Source organism: Parambassis ranga, chromosome 1, assembly GCF_900634625.1.
Source record: "Parambassis ranga chromosome 1, fParRan2.1, whole genome shotgun sequence".
Taxonomy (NCBI): Eukaryota; Metazoa; Chordata; class Actinopteri; family Ambassidae; genus Parambassis; species Parambassis ranga.
Genome location: NC_041022.1, coordinates 11207532 through 11225308, shown reverse-complemented (window position 1 = coordinate 11225308; position 17777 = coordinate 11207532). Strand labels below are relative to the sequence as shown.

Sequence of the window (17777 nt, the reverse complement as noted above, 5' to 3'; positions counted from 1 at the left end):
ATCCATGATGGATGATGATTCACAGGGTAGCTATACTTTGGTGCTTATCTTTCACACTCACACATGTAAGTTTACATGTTAGACACACACTCATCAACCCTGACTAGAAAATAAGACATAACAGCCCTCAGCTTCAGTAATACACTAGTGGATAATGAATGTTGAAGCCAACCTCGCCCAAAACCTGCTTCATTTTCTGTCATTGGTGTAGCTACGAGGAAACTGGTTACCATCAGGGAGCCGAGTAAATTACGGTATATCCTATGGGCTCAGCTCCCAGAGCTATTTAATTGGCAGATTCTCTTTTAAGTGGGCTAAATTTATCTGGCGATTTTCTCCTAGTAATTGGACCGTTAAAGAGCTTTTGTCTGCTACTGGCGACATCCAGTAACTCTGTAGTAATGTGAAGGAGAACGAATGCACAAAAAAGATACTACATAGAAGACACAGAGCAGCTGGTGTCGCTCTCTTCACACATGCAATTCTTTGTCTTGAACAAAAGAGAGCCGGCATGGACACATGCGTTTAAAGCTGACATCTTCCGCTTTTTGTGTCTTTGTCTGCATGTCACTGTGTGGCTACAGGACCTCTAACAGCAGCGCCACGCTGTCGTCATGCGTGTCGATGGAGCCATGCGTGTGTCCAGAAGAGTGTATGTTCACCGCTCTGTCTCATGCTGATGTCACTTTCCGCAAGATGGAGGGCTACCTGAAGACCAGACAGCTCTGTGACGTCATACTGGTGGCAGGAGAGAGACGGATACCTGCTCACAGGTAGGAGCAAAGAAATGCTGTAATGTTGCAGATAGTTAAAACCTTTCTTGGTACATAATCCCTTAGTTGTGCTGGAATTACAAGGTGTTTTGGCCCAACAAAAATGTGAAACATAAGAGAAGTGATGCACATCATGGATGACATCATGATATCAGCAAGTATAAAAGATTGACAGGTATCTGTAGGTATCTCTGCAATCAACTATTATCTCTTGCACACGTCGCCAAATTGTTCAAGATGTTTAATTAATTTGCTTGTGTTTTGGCTATTAACATGCAATTAACCATGTCACATATGCAGACATATAGCATGATGACACATATTGCATGTGTGGAAAGTCTTTCAGCTGAACCACAGTCAGACTCATATGAAGTCCATTTTTATTTTAGAAGTATTTCTGTACCGTACATTGTAGTCAGCTGAGTCCCTGAATCATAGATTAGTCACTCTACATACACACATGTGCCGACCATTCACCTCATAGCCCCTTGCTACTGTCTGCTCTGTTGCTCTTACTCTCCGGGCATGTGGCCACACTGGTATAGCAGCAGGGTCCATCTGCACCGAGGATAAAACAGAAAAGTGGTCCTCCACCAGCAGAAAGACTCCTTTTCTCCCACTGCCTTCCTCTTCTGCCTCATTTGATTTAGTCCTCCAGGCACAGATGGTAGCAAACCAAAGACCCTGCTGTACAGAAATCTTAATAGCGCATGTGAACGAGTATGTTGGCGTCTGAAGTTAGTCGGTATGTGTATGTGTGTGGATTGTGTATTTGCCAGCAAGAGGGTAGGAGTAAGACATCTTTGTGTGAAAGCAGTTGTTTTGTTTGGGAATTGATTTATTGTATGTGTAGGATAAAGGTGCTTTTCATAGTACAAAAATATATGCACTTTCTCTCCCTCTCACAGTGTCTTGCATGTACATTCAAATATGTTGTACATGCTGAATAGACTACTTGTACTGTATATAGCTGCACATTTCTTGTGGAGTTTGTTGCAAGCAAAGCACTTTGAGCCAAACTCTGACTGGGTTTACATAAAACACAGCAGAACATTTTTTTACCTTTTCTCTCTAGGGTAGAATTGCATACAAGTAAATGTTCTTTTAAGTCTAATTTCTACCTCCATATAGGCACTGCTGCCTGGTTTCAGAAAGTATGCCATCACCTTTGTTTACTATAAGTGTAGATCAATAAGGATGCATGGCTCTCTTGTATTTACTACATCCATGTTAACCCAGTTCAGATCTCTGATCCACTGTGTGGGTGATGGCACAGGAAGGGCCTTTAGAAAAGCTCAGGGAATTAGCTATGGGCTGCTCTTTAACACAGGCTTTACAAGGTTGGTTTTACAAGTGATAAGACTTTGGGAAGAAGGACTAACTCTTTGGCTTCTAGTTAACCTCAGCACCTGTTAAATTGCAGCACACAGCCGTTAAAAGGCACACTGCCATACCATTAACTACACTAGGAGATATACTGTAGGTCCCTCTTCTATGCCTGTGCATAGTTGTATCTGTAGGGAACAGTTTTTTCTCATGACCTGCTGCTTGTTTTTGCCTGTTTTTCCACTACTGCAAACAGACACAGTGTTCAGTTTCCAGCTCTTGCCCTCTTTTCTTGAGTCCAACTCGTCTGTTTCCTGCTCTCCTCACTGGAATTTTTACCCTTTGCTCTTTCCATTACAGCGTGACACACTGGCTGTCATGTCTCTGTCTTCAACACAATTTCTTTTTTGTGTGTGTGTGTGTAAATAACCCGGTTCTGTATATAGCCAGTGTCGCTCATAGCAAGTTAGACAGAGACCCACATGAAAAATTAATTGTGTATGTGTGCTAGGAAGATAAGACAACAGAAAAAGATACCTGACTGGAATACTGGCAGAACAACTTCTGCTGACTATAGTGCATTTTGACATCTTTGTCTGCACAATGCACATGTTCACGAACCACACACACACAGCACTCCCTGCTCCAGGGTATCTGTCAAGGTCTCAGTGTTACACTTGGTAATGAGATTATATACACATATGCACAAGATATTCACATTCAGTGTATGCACATGTAGCACAAGTTTGTTGAGCATGAAGGCAATGCAACACACAAAGACACAGAACTGTGGAGGCAGAAAATAGTTTCATTAACACACACAGAGCCATGTCAAAATCTGTCTAATGTGGGGGGAAGGAGTGCAAGCACCAAGAAATATTGCTTATCAATTAGAAGATTGCTTTGCTTTGGATAGCCAAGATATATTTTTTAATGGTAACCAAGTCAATACTCCCAAACTCCAAGGGGTATTAAGATACAAATCTTCACAAGCCTACAGCAAAGTCATTGCAAACAAACATATTTTGAATTTTTAATCAAAATATTTACAAAAATATTATTTTTCTGTCAGACACTTAATTGAGTTGCCACTCTAACCAGGTTTAATCTTATTTTCTCTTGGTGTTTCATATAAACCAAGTATTTTTTCAATCGCCTGATGTTTGTGTGTGTGTGTTTAACTTAACAGTGACATGAAAGAGTAATGGAATGTTGCAGAAGGGAATTAATTAGCTGTCTATGTTCAAGTGACCTTAAGATAATGCCTCTCTGACCTTCATCTTCGGTGCTCTCCATTATACCATAGAACTTCTTTCTCTGACTCTCTGGCATGAAATTTCACTTTGACCTTATATTAAGCATATTATTCTCTCTCTCCTCTTCTCCTTCTGTACTGTCCCTGCACCCTGCTGTTGTGGACACGCTTCTAGAAGTGACTGACAGCAAGCCTGCTGTCAGTCACTTCTAGAAGCTTTCCAGTGAGGGGAAAACCATTCCAGGGCTAACCCATGTTAGCGTTTACTAGCGTAATAGAGTTGTTTAAAAATGAATAAATAAATAAATAATAGCAAAGCAGACCCGACGACTTGTTTCTCTCAGTTAGTCACTGCAGTAAGCGAGGAGGCAGACATTTTGCACTATAGCTTTAAACGGGGAAATCGGACTGTATAAATCTTGTTAGTGGAATTAGTATGTTAAGTCCAGAGCTACATTAAAACATTAATCTGGAGCTATATATTAATCTGTCAACTGTTGATGAGTCATTATTAAACCAGAAATGTGGAACATTCTCTGGCTGCAGCAGGGAGCAGCAAGAAGTTTCAGAAGAATTTTAGTTAATTGATGACCCCTGATGTTGATGACACCTTGATGCATCTGAATACACTACCCTAATAATAATAAATTATAATTATTTGGCAGATTAATCAATAATAAAGATGAATCAGTAAGTGAGCAGTCTTTAGTCCAATATTGTTTAAGTGTGTCAGTGAAAAAAGGCTCTGGCCTCTGGAAACATCTTTCCAAATATCAGCTTAATTTTATAGAAATTATCTTCTAGATATCTGGTGACACCCTGGTTTCAAAGACTTTTTTTTTAGAGATTTATTAGATTATTTATTAGATTATAATAACCTGCTGTTGAGAGTTAACTTGATCCAACTCAGCAATATCTGAAGATCTTTATACTCATCTGGAAATGGCTTTTTTGTTGCATAGTTCCTTTTACATTTAATAACATTTTTAAAAATCAATTCCCTTCAGATGTATGTTTTTGTTTAGGAGAAGCAATTCTAATAGCATGGTAACTACCATAGTTATTACTTTGGTAGTAGGGCATGCACCTGAGGCAATGAAAGTCCTTATATATACTAATTATTCGACACTTTGACAAGTTATTTATTTGATGAATCCTGATGTCTACATACAAAATGTGCCTTCCTAAGTCGTGTCTGCTTGTTTTCCCTTTCAGTCCACACTTATCCTGTCAGCAAGGTCAAAGTAGTCTGTTCCTCCATTACAGCTGTCCTTCCTCTCTGACTGATGCCTGACACTCCTCTCCTCTCACAGACTGGTCCTCTCATCTGTGTCAGACTACTTTGCGGCCATGTTCACTAGTGATGTGCGGGAGGCCAAGCAGGATGAGGTGAAGATGGAAGGAGTGGATCCTGATGCACTGTGGGTCCTAGTACAGTATGCATACACAGGTATTTGTTTTTACTAGTGATGGATGAGCAGATATTGTCTGGTTGATTTTTGCTCAAAAGAGAGAAATATAAATACCACCTCCTTTCTCCTCCTTCTGACATATCGTCCAGGCCGCTTGGAGTTGAGAGAGGACACCATTGAGTCTCTGTTGTCTGCCTCCTGCCTGCTGCAGTTGTCATCTGTGGCTCAGGCCTGCTGTTCCTTCCTCATGAAGCAGCTCCACCCCTCCAACTGTCTCGGCATCCGCTCCTATGCCGACGCTCAGGGCTGCCATGACCTTCAGCGGGCTGCGCACGCCTACACCATGGTGGGTACACATTAGAAAATAATGATGCGAATTCAGTTAGACTATTATCAATGTTTAAATTAAAAGTAAGAATATATTTTCTATCACCTCTCTCTTTCACGTTTTATCCCCCACCTCTATACGGTTACTCTCACAGTAAGACTTAGGCCACAGTCAGGCCTTGATGTTGTATTTGATAATAAATTGGCTCCTCGTTTACACAGCAGAAGACCATTATCGTCACAATGGCTGTTTTTCAGTAGAGTTGCTATGGTGACGATGAAATAGTTCCTTTATCGACTTGATTATTCTTTTTCTTTCTGTGTCCTCTCCTGTCTTTACATGCCACATTTTTCACTCAGTGTCTGCCACTTCTTTCTTTCTCTCTGTTCCTCTCTAAGTGGATTACTAGAAAGGTTTAATTTGGGGTAATTATGTCACAACGGTTGCCTTTATTAGGTGTGACTGTATTTGTCATTTACTCACACACATTTACACAGCTTACAGGATTATTACAGCCCTTCTGTAAGAGCTATACTGTGCAATCAGATGACAACATTGTTTATATAGCTGTGGTACGAAAAGACTAATTTAAAGATGTGAACAGTTTTGGGACTGATTATTTTTTGGGTACATTGATAGACTAAACAACTGTTATCAGATTAATTCATAATGAAGGATTATTAGTTATCTTCACTCTCCATCTTCTGAATGAATCATTCTAGTGTTTTCTCATCAAGATGCTTTCCGTCTTTTTAAAGCCTTAATTTCCTTTCTTTTCTTTGCCTTAATCCATTTCCTCTTTCCTTTCAAGTCCGCCTTGTTGTTTTTCCCCTTTCTTAACCCCGTCTTTCTCTTGCAAAACATTATTTATCCTTTCTTCTGTTTTAAAGCGAATCAGTTTCTTTTCTTCCGAACTGTTTCATCTCTTACTTGTACTACTGTATTTTTTACTCTGAAGTGATCCTGTATATGCATTTTTAAAGCAGGAGGAAAACCCCACTTAAATCTAATCGTTTCCTTCCCAAGCCCTGTACCCATAGAACTTTGGGTTACTGCACTATAGTGCTATTCTGACTGTGCATGTCTAGTGGCATGTTTATATTGCTGCTAATTGTTTATGGAGGCAATTACTACCTGTAACTACTGCAGACATTTGACTTGGGACCGAAAGCTGACTCTTTCCCCAATTTATTTTCTTTGGCCCAGCATGAAAAAGCTTGAGCTCTAGCCTCTTTTCTTTCCACCAGGAACACTTTATGGAGGTGGTTGGAGGCCAGGAGTTCCTGTTACTCCCAGTGGAGGAGATGGAAAGACTGCTCACATCTGATGACATCAATGTGCCAGACGAGGAAACCGTAGTAACCTCTTTGCTTACCTGGGTCCGTCATGATGCCTCCACTAGGCAACGCCACCTTCCATTACTGCTCGCTCATATCCGACTCCCACTGCTGCAGCCACAGGTAAGACAAACAACTCTGTACTACAGTAACAATTTGAGATGCTTTAGTTCAACATTTATTTTCTTTTAGACTGTTTTAAACTCCTTGAAACTATTTTTATGTAGGTAACAAGAAGACAAGATATATTGACTTACTAAAAATTGAGTTGGCTGGTCGCCATGACTGAATGGACAGCGGAAATGCTAAATTTTAATATTCATTGAATGAGCAGCAGTATTGATGTGATTTAAGCCTGCCATGGTTGATTCACAGTCCACCCATATTGTTAGTATTTATGTTTATGCAGATCTGGTGTATTACTGTGATGCATATCAATAGTCGCAATAACAGCCACCCTATTTTCACTCACTTAAATTTAATTAGTCTGCCTATTGCCAAGATTAATTACATGCACTAATATTTAGAAAGTGCCCATGTCCCTCTGTGGCTGACATTAGTCTATATTTTTAAAGCTTATTGTAGGAGGCGCCGCTATCCTCACAGCTCACTTTTCCTCAGGATGATCAGTCAAAGCTTTCTCCCTCTCTCTCCTCTAATTCGTTCTACCTCTCAGTTATTTACAGTATCCTCTTCAGACAATTAGGGGGACTATAACCATTATGCAGTAAAAGTAAAAGTATGCTTACAACAGATCACAACCATTACTCTGTCAGGTGTAGGTGTTGGTTTGTCTCCCATCTGTGTGGTTATGTGTGTCTTGCTTGTTGTAGTTTGCGTAGTAGGGCATCTGCCTTGTAGTATGATGCTGAGAAGATTATATGCTAGGCAGAACATCACTTACTGCCAGGCGTATTTGGTGCACGCACAGATACAAACTATAATTAAGTGTGATATCTCTTTTAACTGCAGCTAAATTATCTGTTCTCTCTGTTGCCTTCATCGGTGATTTCCCCTTGCTATATATAAAGAAACTGTAGCAATAAAACTCTTCTTCCCTCCCTTGGCCTTTTATCGTCTCTGCCTGCATCTATACATCTCCTTGTGTGTGCTCTTGTGCAGTAGACAGTATGAACACCTCAGATATATGGCTTTGCCCTGGTCAGCTGAAATCACAAGTAGCTGTAAGATGTAATCAGGGGAGAAGATGGATGGCAGAGAGGTAAGCGGCAGAATGGCAACAGAGCAGAGAGACCGAAAGTAACGCTGTATTGTGTATGACAGCCCCTCCCCCACCACCACCACACCGCATGTGACAGATGAAACGTTCAGCACCTCGTGAGCTGTGAAATGCCAATAGGCTCAGATATAAACCTTACACAAACCACTGATCAATATTCATCATCCAATTAGTCAGCTCTCTATCTAGGGTGCTGTGCGATTGTTCTTCAAGAGGATGTCAATTCACTAGATTAATACCTTTTAATCTCCTCTCCCCATTAACACTTGTCTTACACACATACACAGACACATGCACACACACTCACACACTGTTTAAACTTCTCGATTAAGCATCTGTGGCCTGACAAACTGCAACAAACAGCTATACAACTACATGTAAGCCCAATGACAATTTATTGTTTTTAAGCATTTCTAAATGCACACAAGATTAAAAACCCAGCTGGCACTGGCACCATGAGTGTTAGTACCAAGATTCATGGCCTAAGGTTCAAATACGTATGTTGTCAGGACTGACAAACATTGACTCCAACCATTTTCTGAACCTGCTTGTCCTGTACAGGGACACGGTGGTGCTGGAGCCTATCCCTGGAGGGCAGGGTACACCAGTCCATCACAGGGTTTGAACATTAAATCATATTACTAAAAAAAAACAACATTTAATTGTTTTGTTGTTTTTTGTCAATGAAATAATCCATTGACCTGTTGTTTTAGCTCTTGTGTGCTGTGTATGTTTTGTGCAGAGAGTACAGAGAGGACTGCACTGCTAGCAGAACAGGAGCTTGTCTTGCAAGGGAAATGAGAGTTGCATACAGCATAAAAAATGTACATAGCTGGAAGCGGTGTTCTGTGTGTATGGGAGTGTATGTGTGTCTGTTATCAGTGGGTAGAGAGCATGTACTGTCTCTTTCCAAGTGTGAACAGAAACAGAGAAGATAACACAACTTTCTCAGTGCCCACTGTGAGGTAAAGAGAGGACAGAGGAGTTGCTAGGACGCCTGCAGGATTCAGTCTTATCTCGGCCTTCACATTCAAACCTACACAGCAGAATGGATAAATACCACAGGAGAGGGCAAACTCGTTCTCTCTATCTATCCTTCTTCAGCACATGCGCACATGCACGTGCATACACAAATGAATGAACAACTAGTCTTCGCAGTAATTTGTTGCAGTGATTGAATGCAATAGAAATGTGGGTTCGCCCTGGTGTGTAAGCTGCTTATCCATTTAGCATGCTTGCTTTACACTCTACATGTCTGGCTGGGAAAATTGATTTTATATTCAGTGACCAAGTTGACGTATTTAGGCCTAGTCTTTCTTTGTAGTAGTCTGAATTATAGAAGAAAACGAGAGTGTAAAAATAATTAACTATCCTTTTATCAGTTTGTGTTATATCCTAATCTTAGTAGCCAGCTTTGAATGTCTGCTGATTTTGCTTAAGCCAGAAAATACACACTGAAAATGAATTATGGAACTATTCCCCCCCACACACACACAAACACACACAAACACACACAAACACACACCTATCTAAATGTAAATCATTCTTGCCTTCAGAGAAAAGTTGCTTCTCACCACCCTACCTCTCACAGGTGCTGATTTCCTCTGGAAGTATTTTAAGGCACAGACAGGTGAATTAAAGGGCTTCATACAGCAGCCCCAGGCTGTTGATGTGTGTGTGTGTGATTGTAGATGAGGTTAGAGGGTATGGACTAGAAAGCTGATGGGATGCTGAGGACAGATTAGTTTTCTAGTGTGTCAGATGGTCTGCTTTGGCATGCCCCTGTGTGTGTATATGCCTGTGTTTGAGATCACTAATGGTGGGTCTGATCTGATCTAATCTCTCAATCAATGAGAGAGCAGCTTTCTTTCGACTCTAAAGCGTCCTCAATCAGTGGTAACATCGTAAGCAACATGGGCCTACACCCGCAACAGACGCCTTTCTCATTATATGTTTCACAGCTGCAGCTGTGACATGATTGCTGTTATGTGTGTAGTTCTTGGCAGATTTGGAGTCAAATCCTCTCCTCCGGGACAGTGTAGAGTGCCAACGCTTCCTGATGGAGGGGATGAAGTATCACCTTTTGCCCCAACGCCGGCCTTTGCTTCAGAGTCCCCGTACCAGACCCCGCAAGGCCACAGTAGGGGCCATGTTTGCTGTGGGGGGCATGGATGCCACAAAAGGTAGAACACAAAAACCCACACACAGCCAGACACATGTGATGCAACTGCAAAAAAACATTACAGCCTCCACAGTGAGCTGCAAAAGACATCACTTCTAGAAAACATTAAAAACATTTTTTTTTTTGCTTTATCCAGGTGCTACAAGTATTGAGCAGTACTGTCTGCGTCGGGACACCTGGCGCCAGGTCGCCACCATGAGTGGACGGAGACTACAGTTTGGTGTAGCTGTCCTCGATGGCCGTCTCTATGTGGTTGGAGGACGAGATGGACTCAAGACCCTCAACACTGTGGAGTGTTACAACCCACACAGCAAAACTTGGAGCGTCATGCCTCCCATGTCCACACACAGACATGGTTTAGGTGAGCACCTGATATACATTTGGAACAAGCTGGGTGTGGTGTGAATTTGTTGTGCTTTACTTGACCTCTGACACTTAAACTGGGTGCATTGAACCCACATTTCTTTTTTGAAGGGCAGTCTCTCTGCTCATGGCACTGGCTTGCTATTACTATGACAACATTTGGTGAGGCATGCTGTGCTGTTTCATTGTGTTTTATAAATGTGTGCATATGTGTGTAAAGTAGGGTGGGGATTGAGACACACATCTGGCAGCACAGATGTTCTGACAGATAAATCCCTCGAGTTTGGAGGTGTCAACATGCTGCTAATGCTGCACGAGTAATGCCCTGGGTGTGGTTGCAGACAGGCCATAAAAACTCACACCTCTTGTCCTAAATGTGTGCAGGCTTTACTGAGCTGTTGTTCAGAACCATGATCCAATCACGCACATGTGTTTGTGTTTTCTAGGTGTTGCTGTCCTGGAAGGGCCCATGTATGCAGTAGGAGGACATGATGGCTGGAGCTACCTCAGTACAGTGGAAAGGTGAGAGGATACTTCTGTATTTTGATCCATTTAAAGGGTCATTTCACTCTTAATTACTATATTTACTTTTTGCTTCATTTTGAGATACTCGCATCATGTCTCTGTCTTCTTTGCATTACAATGACATGTCCATAACAGTACATTGAAACCACTCCATTAAAACTGCGTACACTTTCTCTCTTTGACAAGGACAGAGCTATGCTATGGGTCCAGTCTCAATCCTAAAGCCTTGAATATAAGATGACCTGGATAAATGAGAGTTTTCATTTTCCTCCCTATCTTTCAGGTGGGATCCTCAAGGCCGCCAATGGAGCTTTGTCGCAAGCATGGCTACACCCAGAAGTACAGTAGGAGTAGCTGTGCTAAATGGCAAGTAAGTGAACTTGCATTGCCTATGACTGGTTGTAAGGTCCTTCCTGTACAGACTCGCTGTTGTTTTTCCATAAAAAAGGAATGAAAACCTCATTCACTGTGAACACACATGAACAAACACATTGTAATAGCAGGCTTTGATGAGTTCAGACCTCGAGTCTATCTAAATATTGCATCACAGTTTTTATTATTCAGAGCTTCAGACCTGCAGTGAAAAGCCTTATAGATGCTAATTAATACAGAAACAACAGATTTGTATTAACCATGCCCAGCAGTTGTGTGTGTGTGTGTGTCTGTGTGAGGGAGTGAGACACTGAGTGTAGCATGTATGTGTGTATTCTCTGGGCTCTTTGCCTGATGGAGCTCATTACTTGCTTGACTGGTTCTGTTTCCTTCACCGTCCCAACCTCTCATCCACAGACACACACACACACACACACACACACACACACTGAGTGACTGCTTGGGGTTGTGTTGCCCCAAGAGTGTTGTCTGATTGATTTTTCTCACCTCATTTTGCCCCAAAAAACCTCTCTCACACACACACACACTGTCCTTGCACCATCTGTTTCACTGTCACTACATTGAAATGGGGCTTCTAGAGTCCAGAAATGTGGTCATTGTTTTATGAGTGCATGTGTAACGGGATAACGGCATCTTCTGTCTTCCTCAGGTTGTATGCAGTAGGAGGTCGTGATGGCTCATCCTGCCTGCGTTCAGTGGAGTGTTTTGACCCCCACACCAACAGGTCAGACACAGCAGACTTCATTTGCCAAGAATTAATTGCTATCTCCTGTGTTATTTCCTGCCTACCATTTTCTCCTGTGAAGCATCTCTGCTTTTAAGATTATTTACCCACGGATCAAAGGAGACTACTAACCGTCCCAGAACATTAGGATAGACCTCATTGAAATTCTGTTTTAAAGTATGTTCATTAAGGTATCTTAGAGGTGCTGAAAGGAGGATCTGGTCCACTGCATTTAAAAAAAAAAAAAAGAAAAACTTCTCTTCATTCGCATATTTGCAATCTCCATTGACAGGTGGAATGCTTGTGCTCCTATGGCTAAAAGGAGAGGAGGCGTGGGTGTGGCCACATGGCACGGCTTCCTGTACGCTATTGGAGGTCACGACGCTCCGGCTTCATCCCTGGCATCTCGGTTAAGTGACTGCGTGGAAAGGTGAGTTTACATTTTAAGCATGTGAGGTTTTTTGTTTGTTTAAGGAGATGTGATAGAATACTTTTTAATGCAGCAATTTGATATCTGAACATTTACAATGCATGACTTTGCACACAATAAAAAAGTAATTGTGTGCATACACAGGTATGACCCTCAGACTGACGCGTGGACAGCTGTAGCCCCGATGAGCATCAGCAGAGATGCTGTTGGCGTCTGTCTCCTTGGCGACCGTCTCTATGCTGTGGGTGGTTACGATGGGCAGGTGTATCTCAATACTGTGGAAGCCTACGACCCTCAGACAAATGAGTGGACACAGGTATTGTATACACACACAAGAAAAGTTCTGTTGTTGAACATTACGCAAATGCACAGCAGATTAGCATGTATGTGTCTAGTTGTAGGTACACAGAGAAATTAAAGTAAAAACAAGGATAAATCACTATTTACACCAATAAAGTTGTTATATAAATACACAGACACAGTTTGACCTTCCTCCAGCTCCTCTCCAGTGTCTCTTGGCATGTTTCCATTGTTATTTAAATGTGTGTTTCTTCATGCTAATATTGTCCTTGCCGCTGCAGCAGCAGGGAGCAAAGGGGACACGTTTCAAACTAAGAACATCCTCATTCAGCAGCTTTTAGGAGTCTCTATTACGCTTCGGTTCATACCACATATCCTGCAAAGCCTCACAGGATTTCCAACCAAAGTTGATGGAAATCTTCCATTTTCGAGACATGCACCATGCTGAGAACAAGAGAGGTGTAAGTGGGTGGATACAGAATACAGGGAACTGTTCAGACTGTCACAGAAGGATGAGGACATACTGAGTTGAGAGGGAACATGTTAAATGTGTCCTGTATGCGTTGTCAGAAACTGAAACAAACAAACCAGTGGGTGTATAGTCTGTCCTGTCCCAGTAGCATCACTTCTCTGCTGGCTTCTGCACAAATCTGTCCGTCTTGGTACCTCGAAAACTGAAATAATGGGTGCAAAGTTTATGTCGCACAGCCTGGACTGTCTGTGGCTATGGACAGAAAATAGAACAGAAGACGACGTCAACTTTAGATATGTTGGTACTATATGCTATGTTTAGAGAAGATTGAAGCAAGGCGTCTGGACTTGTAGAGTTTTCTAGAAGACGTTTCGCTGCTCATCCAAGCAGCTTCATCAGTTCTGAATGTATGATGAATGTATGATGACCTGGATGACTGAGAATCTTCATCAACATATATGCTATGTTGAAAATGCAACAAGACTACACATAATCAACAGGTCATTGGATATCGGATGCAGATGGTGCTGCTACATTCACATTTAACTCAAGTCTTCTCACAAGTTTAATTGGAACTCCAAGACCTCATTTTTACAACAGCAGAGTGCTGAAGCTGTCAGTGTTTCTCTGCACTGCTCAGTTTACCACTATGCTGTCACTTCCCCCTGCTGCTATTCATAAACTGTTTTAGTGGTAGTAATATTGCCTGTATCCTCTGACCAGATGATGTGATCTTTACTGACAGGGTACAAATGATTTTTCATATACAATCCATTGCTTTTACTGTCAAGTGCTAACTGTGATGCTTGTGTTTCTCTGTTGTGTTTGCAGGTGGCACCTCTTTGTTTGGGCAGGGCAGGTGCGTGCGTTGTGGCTGTCAGACTGTGAAAACATAAAGGTGCAGACAGTGCATGATGTGGCTCAGAGACGTTCCCCCTGTGAATCCACAGACACAGAAGGATTCTGCCTGCATCCAAAGAAACTCTTCAGGTTTTACTCTCCTTAATGCCTGCTAATCAGAGAGATTACGCTTTAGGTATGTGTCAGGTGTGTGATGTTTTCATGTTCTCACGGCAGAAGTGAACTGCCACCAGTACCCTTGACGAAGAAGAATCTGCTGTGTTTATCTGATCAGCTGTCAGGCAGGTTTTTTTTTTCTTGCCCATTATTTTATTCCTGTAGAGCAGGTGAAACACACACACACACACAAATATATATATAAACCGACATGTCTGCTTTCAAGTTCTATTTCTGCTGACAACATGGTGAGACAGAAAATTCTCCAGATTGCCTCATCATTTTATGCCCTCAGTTTTCCAAACAATATCTGATAGTGTGTATTGATGCTATTTTAATATATTCCCCATTAGGTGCCGCTGGCATGAGCTCTTCTCTGCTTTCCCACTGTTGCTCGCTGACAGATGAAAGAAAGACTTTCGACATAATCAGCACAAACTCATGAACAGCCATTCTGTGTGGAAGCACTGTATGAGGTGCTTTATTATTTTCAGTGAAAAACATATCATGCTTCATCTGATCTTTCAGTGTGTATGTCTTCCATGTTGCATCAGCTCACATCTGAAACCTCTCCAGACTGTGAAATGCACTTCATTGAAGCCTTTTTTTTAACAGGATGCCATTTTAATTTTTTTTCCTATAGTTGAGGTCAGTTAAGCAGTGTTATTAGGTTTAGCAATCATAACAATAATGATCCCACTGTGACCCTTTGTTGATCCCTGCAGGGAAATTCTGTTTTCAATTTCCTCCAGAGCACAGGGTCAGCTATTTAGAGGCTTGGTTTTACACAGGGTCAATAGAGCTTTTCTGTCTGCAAGACACCCTATTTTTCCTCACTGTACGTGTTTCTTCGTTGTCTGTGTTTGTGTGTGCGCGTGTGCGTGCATGTGTGGAAAGATTGCAAGGAGTATATTTTTATCTCAAATGAGAATCTTCCCCCCCTTCCTTCCACTCTCCACATCCTCAACTCCCTGCTGCTTTCTCTTCATCCCCGTTTTCCCATTTCATCACCGCAGACACACACACACTCATACACTCACACACACAGATGCATGCATCACTTCACAGCAGAATTGAAAACCCAGACCAAAATGAACAACGGGCAATGTAATGAGAGCAGGAATTTAATAACGTTCATTCTGCCGGTGCCGGCGTTTTGTTTGATGTTGAGTTCATGGCGTTATTAGATTTCATGTTGTTGTAGACAAAGGATCAGGCATGAGGGAAATATGAGCCCAGTGACAAAAAAAAACCTAGGTGTTTATGTTTGTGTAGGCTTGTTTAACCAAACTTACAGGGTAAGAAACCTCCATAGTATTGACATAATACCATGCACCTTTGTAAGGAGACCAACAAAGAACTGTTGGAGGCTTAAAGCAACCCTGCATAACATGTCTGCCCTCTCTTGCTCTGTCGAGAATGGCAGGACATGAATGTCACCACAGAAACTAGATTTAAAACTCTATGATGCCGTGAACTATAGAGAAATTAACTTGGTACAGCAACAGTACTGCGTGACAAAGTTGTCTGCTGTAAATATTAGATAAAGTGGTAATGCATTCTGAGTGAATGTCCTCACAAAGATAGCCATGCAGCTGTGTGTGTTTGTGTGTGGCATAAAGAAAAAAAACTCCTGACAGTTAGAAGCAGGCATCCTGTCTGAACTGACAGATCTAGAGCTAATATAGCCCACAGGATGCACTTTACAAACACATCACATATAAGTACACATATACACCCGTTTATACAAAGACACACTCAAACACACAGCTGAAAGCCGAGTGCCCCAGGAGCCAGGAAAGATTGAAAAGCTGCCCATATTTGCCAGCATGACATCTAAAAAGAAGACATGGGAAGGTCTGTGAATTCCCCACACCTGAGCTGATGTTTATTCGAGCATAATGCGCTGCTGCATCGTTCTGTTTTCATCCCCTTCAGACCTGCGCACTGATTACTTACCATGATTCTCTACAGCAGAGCAAAGGTGTCACCTTCACCGTGTCATGTGATTTCAGTCAGAGGTTTAAACAGACAGACATTCCAAGTCAAGCTATTTTTTAGTGTATATTATGTACATATAAATCAGTATATGTAGTCTTATTGCATCATGTTGTATATTACACTAATATGCCATGTGTTACCTTGTGTACTATGAATACAGATGATGAAGAGGTGTAATAAAGCCGGTCGGGGAGAAATGGCACAGCTGCTCATCTCCTCTTTTTATACACCTCCTCTTGTACAAAATAAATTATGTATGTACAATATATGCCACTGCAAAATGTCTTTTATACAATAAAGTCAATATGTGATTTAATGGTTGTTTCTGTGTTTTTCCTGTTAGCATGGATCGATTGTAGATCATGTTAATGGCACAGATGTTTTTTTGGAGGCAGTTTGCATTCATTACAATCACCATAAATGTCATTATGGTGTGAAAACCTTTTATGCGTTGGCTCTTATCCTGAACCATCAACGCAGCTCCAGCAATGGACTTTACAGTTCAAAGGTTTCTCTACAGGTTCTAACTGCTGTTATGCATTTTTGAATTAATTTCCCACGCCTGGGGGTTAATATCCCTCCGTTTAAAAAGGCTGCAGCCTGAGCCAGAGGCGCAGCAGCACATTTTAGCGTTCCTCAAAAGTGCGAGCAAGAGAAACACTCGCAATTTACAGACATTTTAACCCCCAGGACGTCGACCAGTAGCCAACTGATTCACTCTGTTATTTATTGCAGGGGAAGCTTTAAATCATCGGCAGTTCTGACAAACGGCTCCCAGTGTGGCGCTGAGAGATGATGCCAGTGACCTTGTCTGGCTGCCTTAACACACCTGAGTCTATTAGGTCTGACAGGAACAAGAGGAAAACAGAAGATGCAGACAGAGCATCTGACTCCACTGCATGTTCGACAGCCAGATGTAGAAACAACCCACAAAACAGGTCAGGTGCACAGTTGTTGTGTTTTCAATCCTAGTGGAGAACTTTACCTCAAATTTCAATGAAGAGCTAAAAAAGTCAAACATTGCTTACTGTGGAGGGAAAAGGTTTGATTTCCTCTATTGGTGTAGAAATTATGTAACACAGTGATGCTCACAGTGTTTAGTAGAAACTTTTGGGACATAAAACTCCAAACAGGAAAATCACAGGCAAGTCTCAGCCAATTAATTTGAACCTAGGAGTGTAAAATGTTCTTCATAATTAAAGTTCTGGAGTGTCACTTCGCAGCTCTCAGACAGGCTGAGGCTATTACTGCTCTCAATGAAGAAATTTTTGGCATTTGTAGAGTGCGACATAATAACTGTGGAGCCTCTTGACAATCAGGACTGCCACTATCTAAATAATTTAAACCTTCTTTTTTTGTCTGATTTCTCTGCGCTGTACATTACACACGCTGATTCGCTGCTTCCTGCATAATGAGACTGTCCTGCAGGGATGGCCCAGAGTCCAGTATGAATTAACCATATTTAAGGAGATGTGATGTTCTGCAGGATCCTGCCCTGCAGTATATATATAGGCAGATCCATGCAGAATAAGTATGAGAGTGTGAAGATGCACTGTACAGAATGAGATCTTCAGTTTGTCTCAATTCTCAGAAGAATTCATATGAAAGAGGAAATTCATAACCTAATTTCTTCTGCAGCTGCCAAAGCAGGAAGCCTTGGCGCAGTCTAATGAGTGCAGCTGAATTTAAGGCAAGGAAG

General features: G+C 41.7%; 1 protein-coding gene across 4 annotated transcripts in view; it reads left to right on the top strand.

The window, feature by feature from the left end:
* The window catches only part of klhl5 (kelch-like family member 5), a 37095-nt gene extending 20751 nt beyond the window's left edge, over positions 1-16344 (top strand). For 2 of the 4 annotated variants that reach the window (XM_028416634.1, XM_028416615.1), the window contains 12 exons: positions 585-773; positions 4668-4804; positions 4916-5112; positions 6342-6554; positions 9668-9854; positions 9990-10214; positions 10663-10738; positions 11025-11111; positions 11784-11858; positions 12151-12288; positions 12433-12604; positions 13892-16344. In XM_028416634.1, the coding sequence (XP_028272435.1) occupies positions 585-773; positions 4668-4804; positions 4916-5112; positions 6342-6554; positions 9668-9854; positions 9990-10214; positions 10663-10738; positions 11025-11111; positions 11784-11858; positions 12151-12288; positions 12433-12604; positions 13892-13948 (1753 nt within the window). In that variant the 3' untranslated portion in view covers positions 13949-16344. The remainder of the gene's footprint in view (positions 1-584; positions 774-4667; positions 4805-4915; positions 5113-6341; positions 6555-9667; positions 9855-9989; positions 10215-10662; positions 10739-11024; positions 11112-11783; positions 11859-12150; positions 12289-12432; positions 12605-13891) is intronic. The other 2 variants (XM_028416620.1, XM_028416626.1) reach the window with 1 other exon arrangement.
* The last annotated feature ends 1433 nt before the right edge of the window (positions 16345-17777 follow it).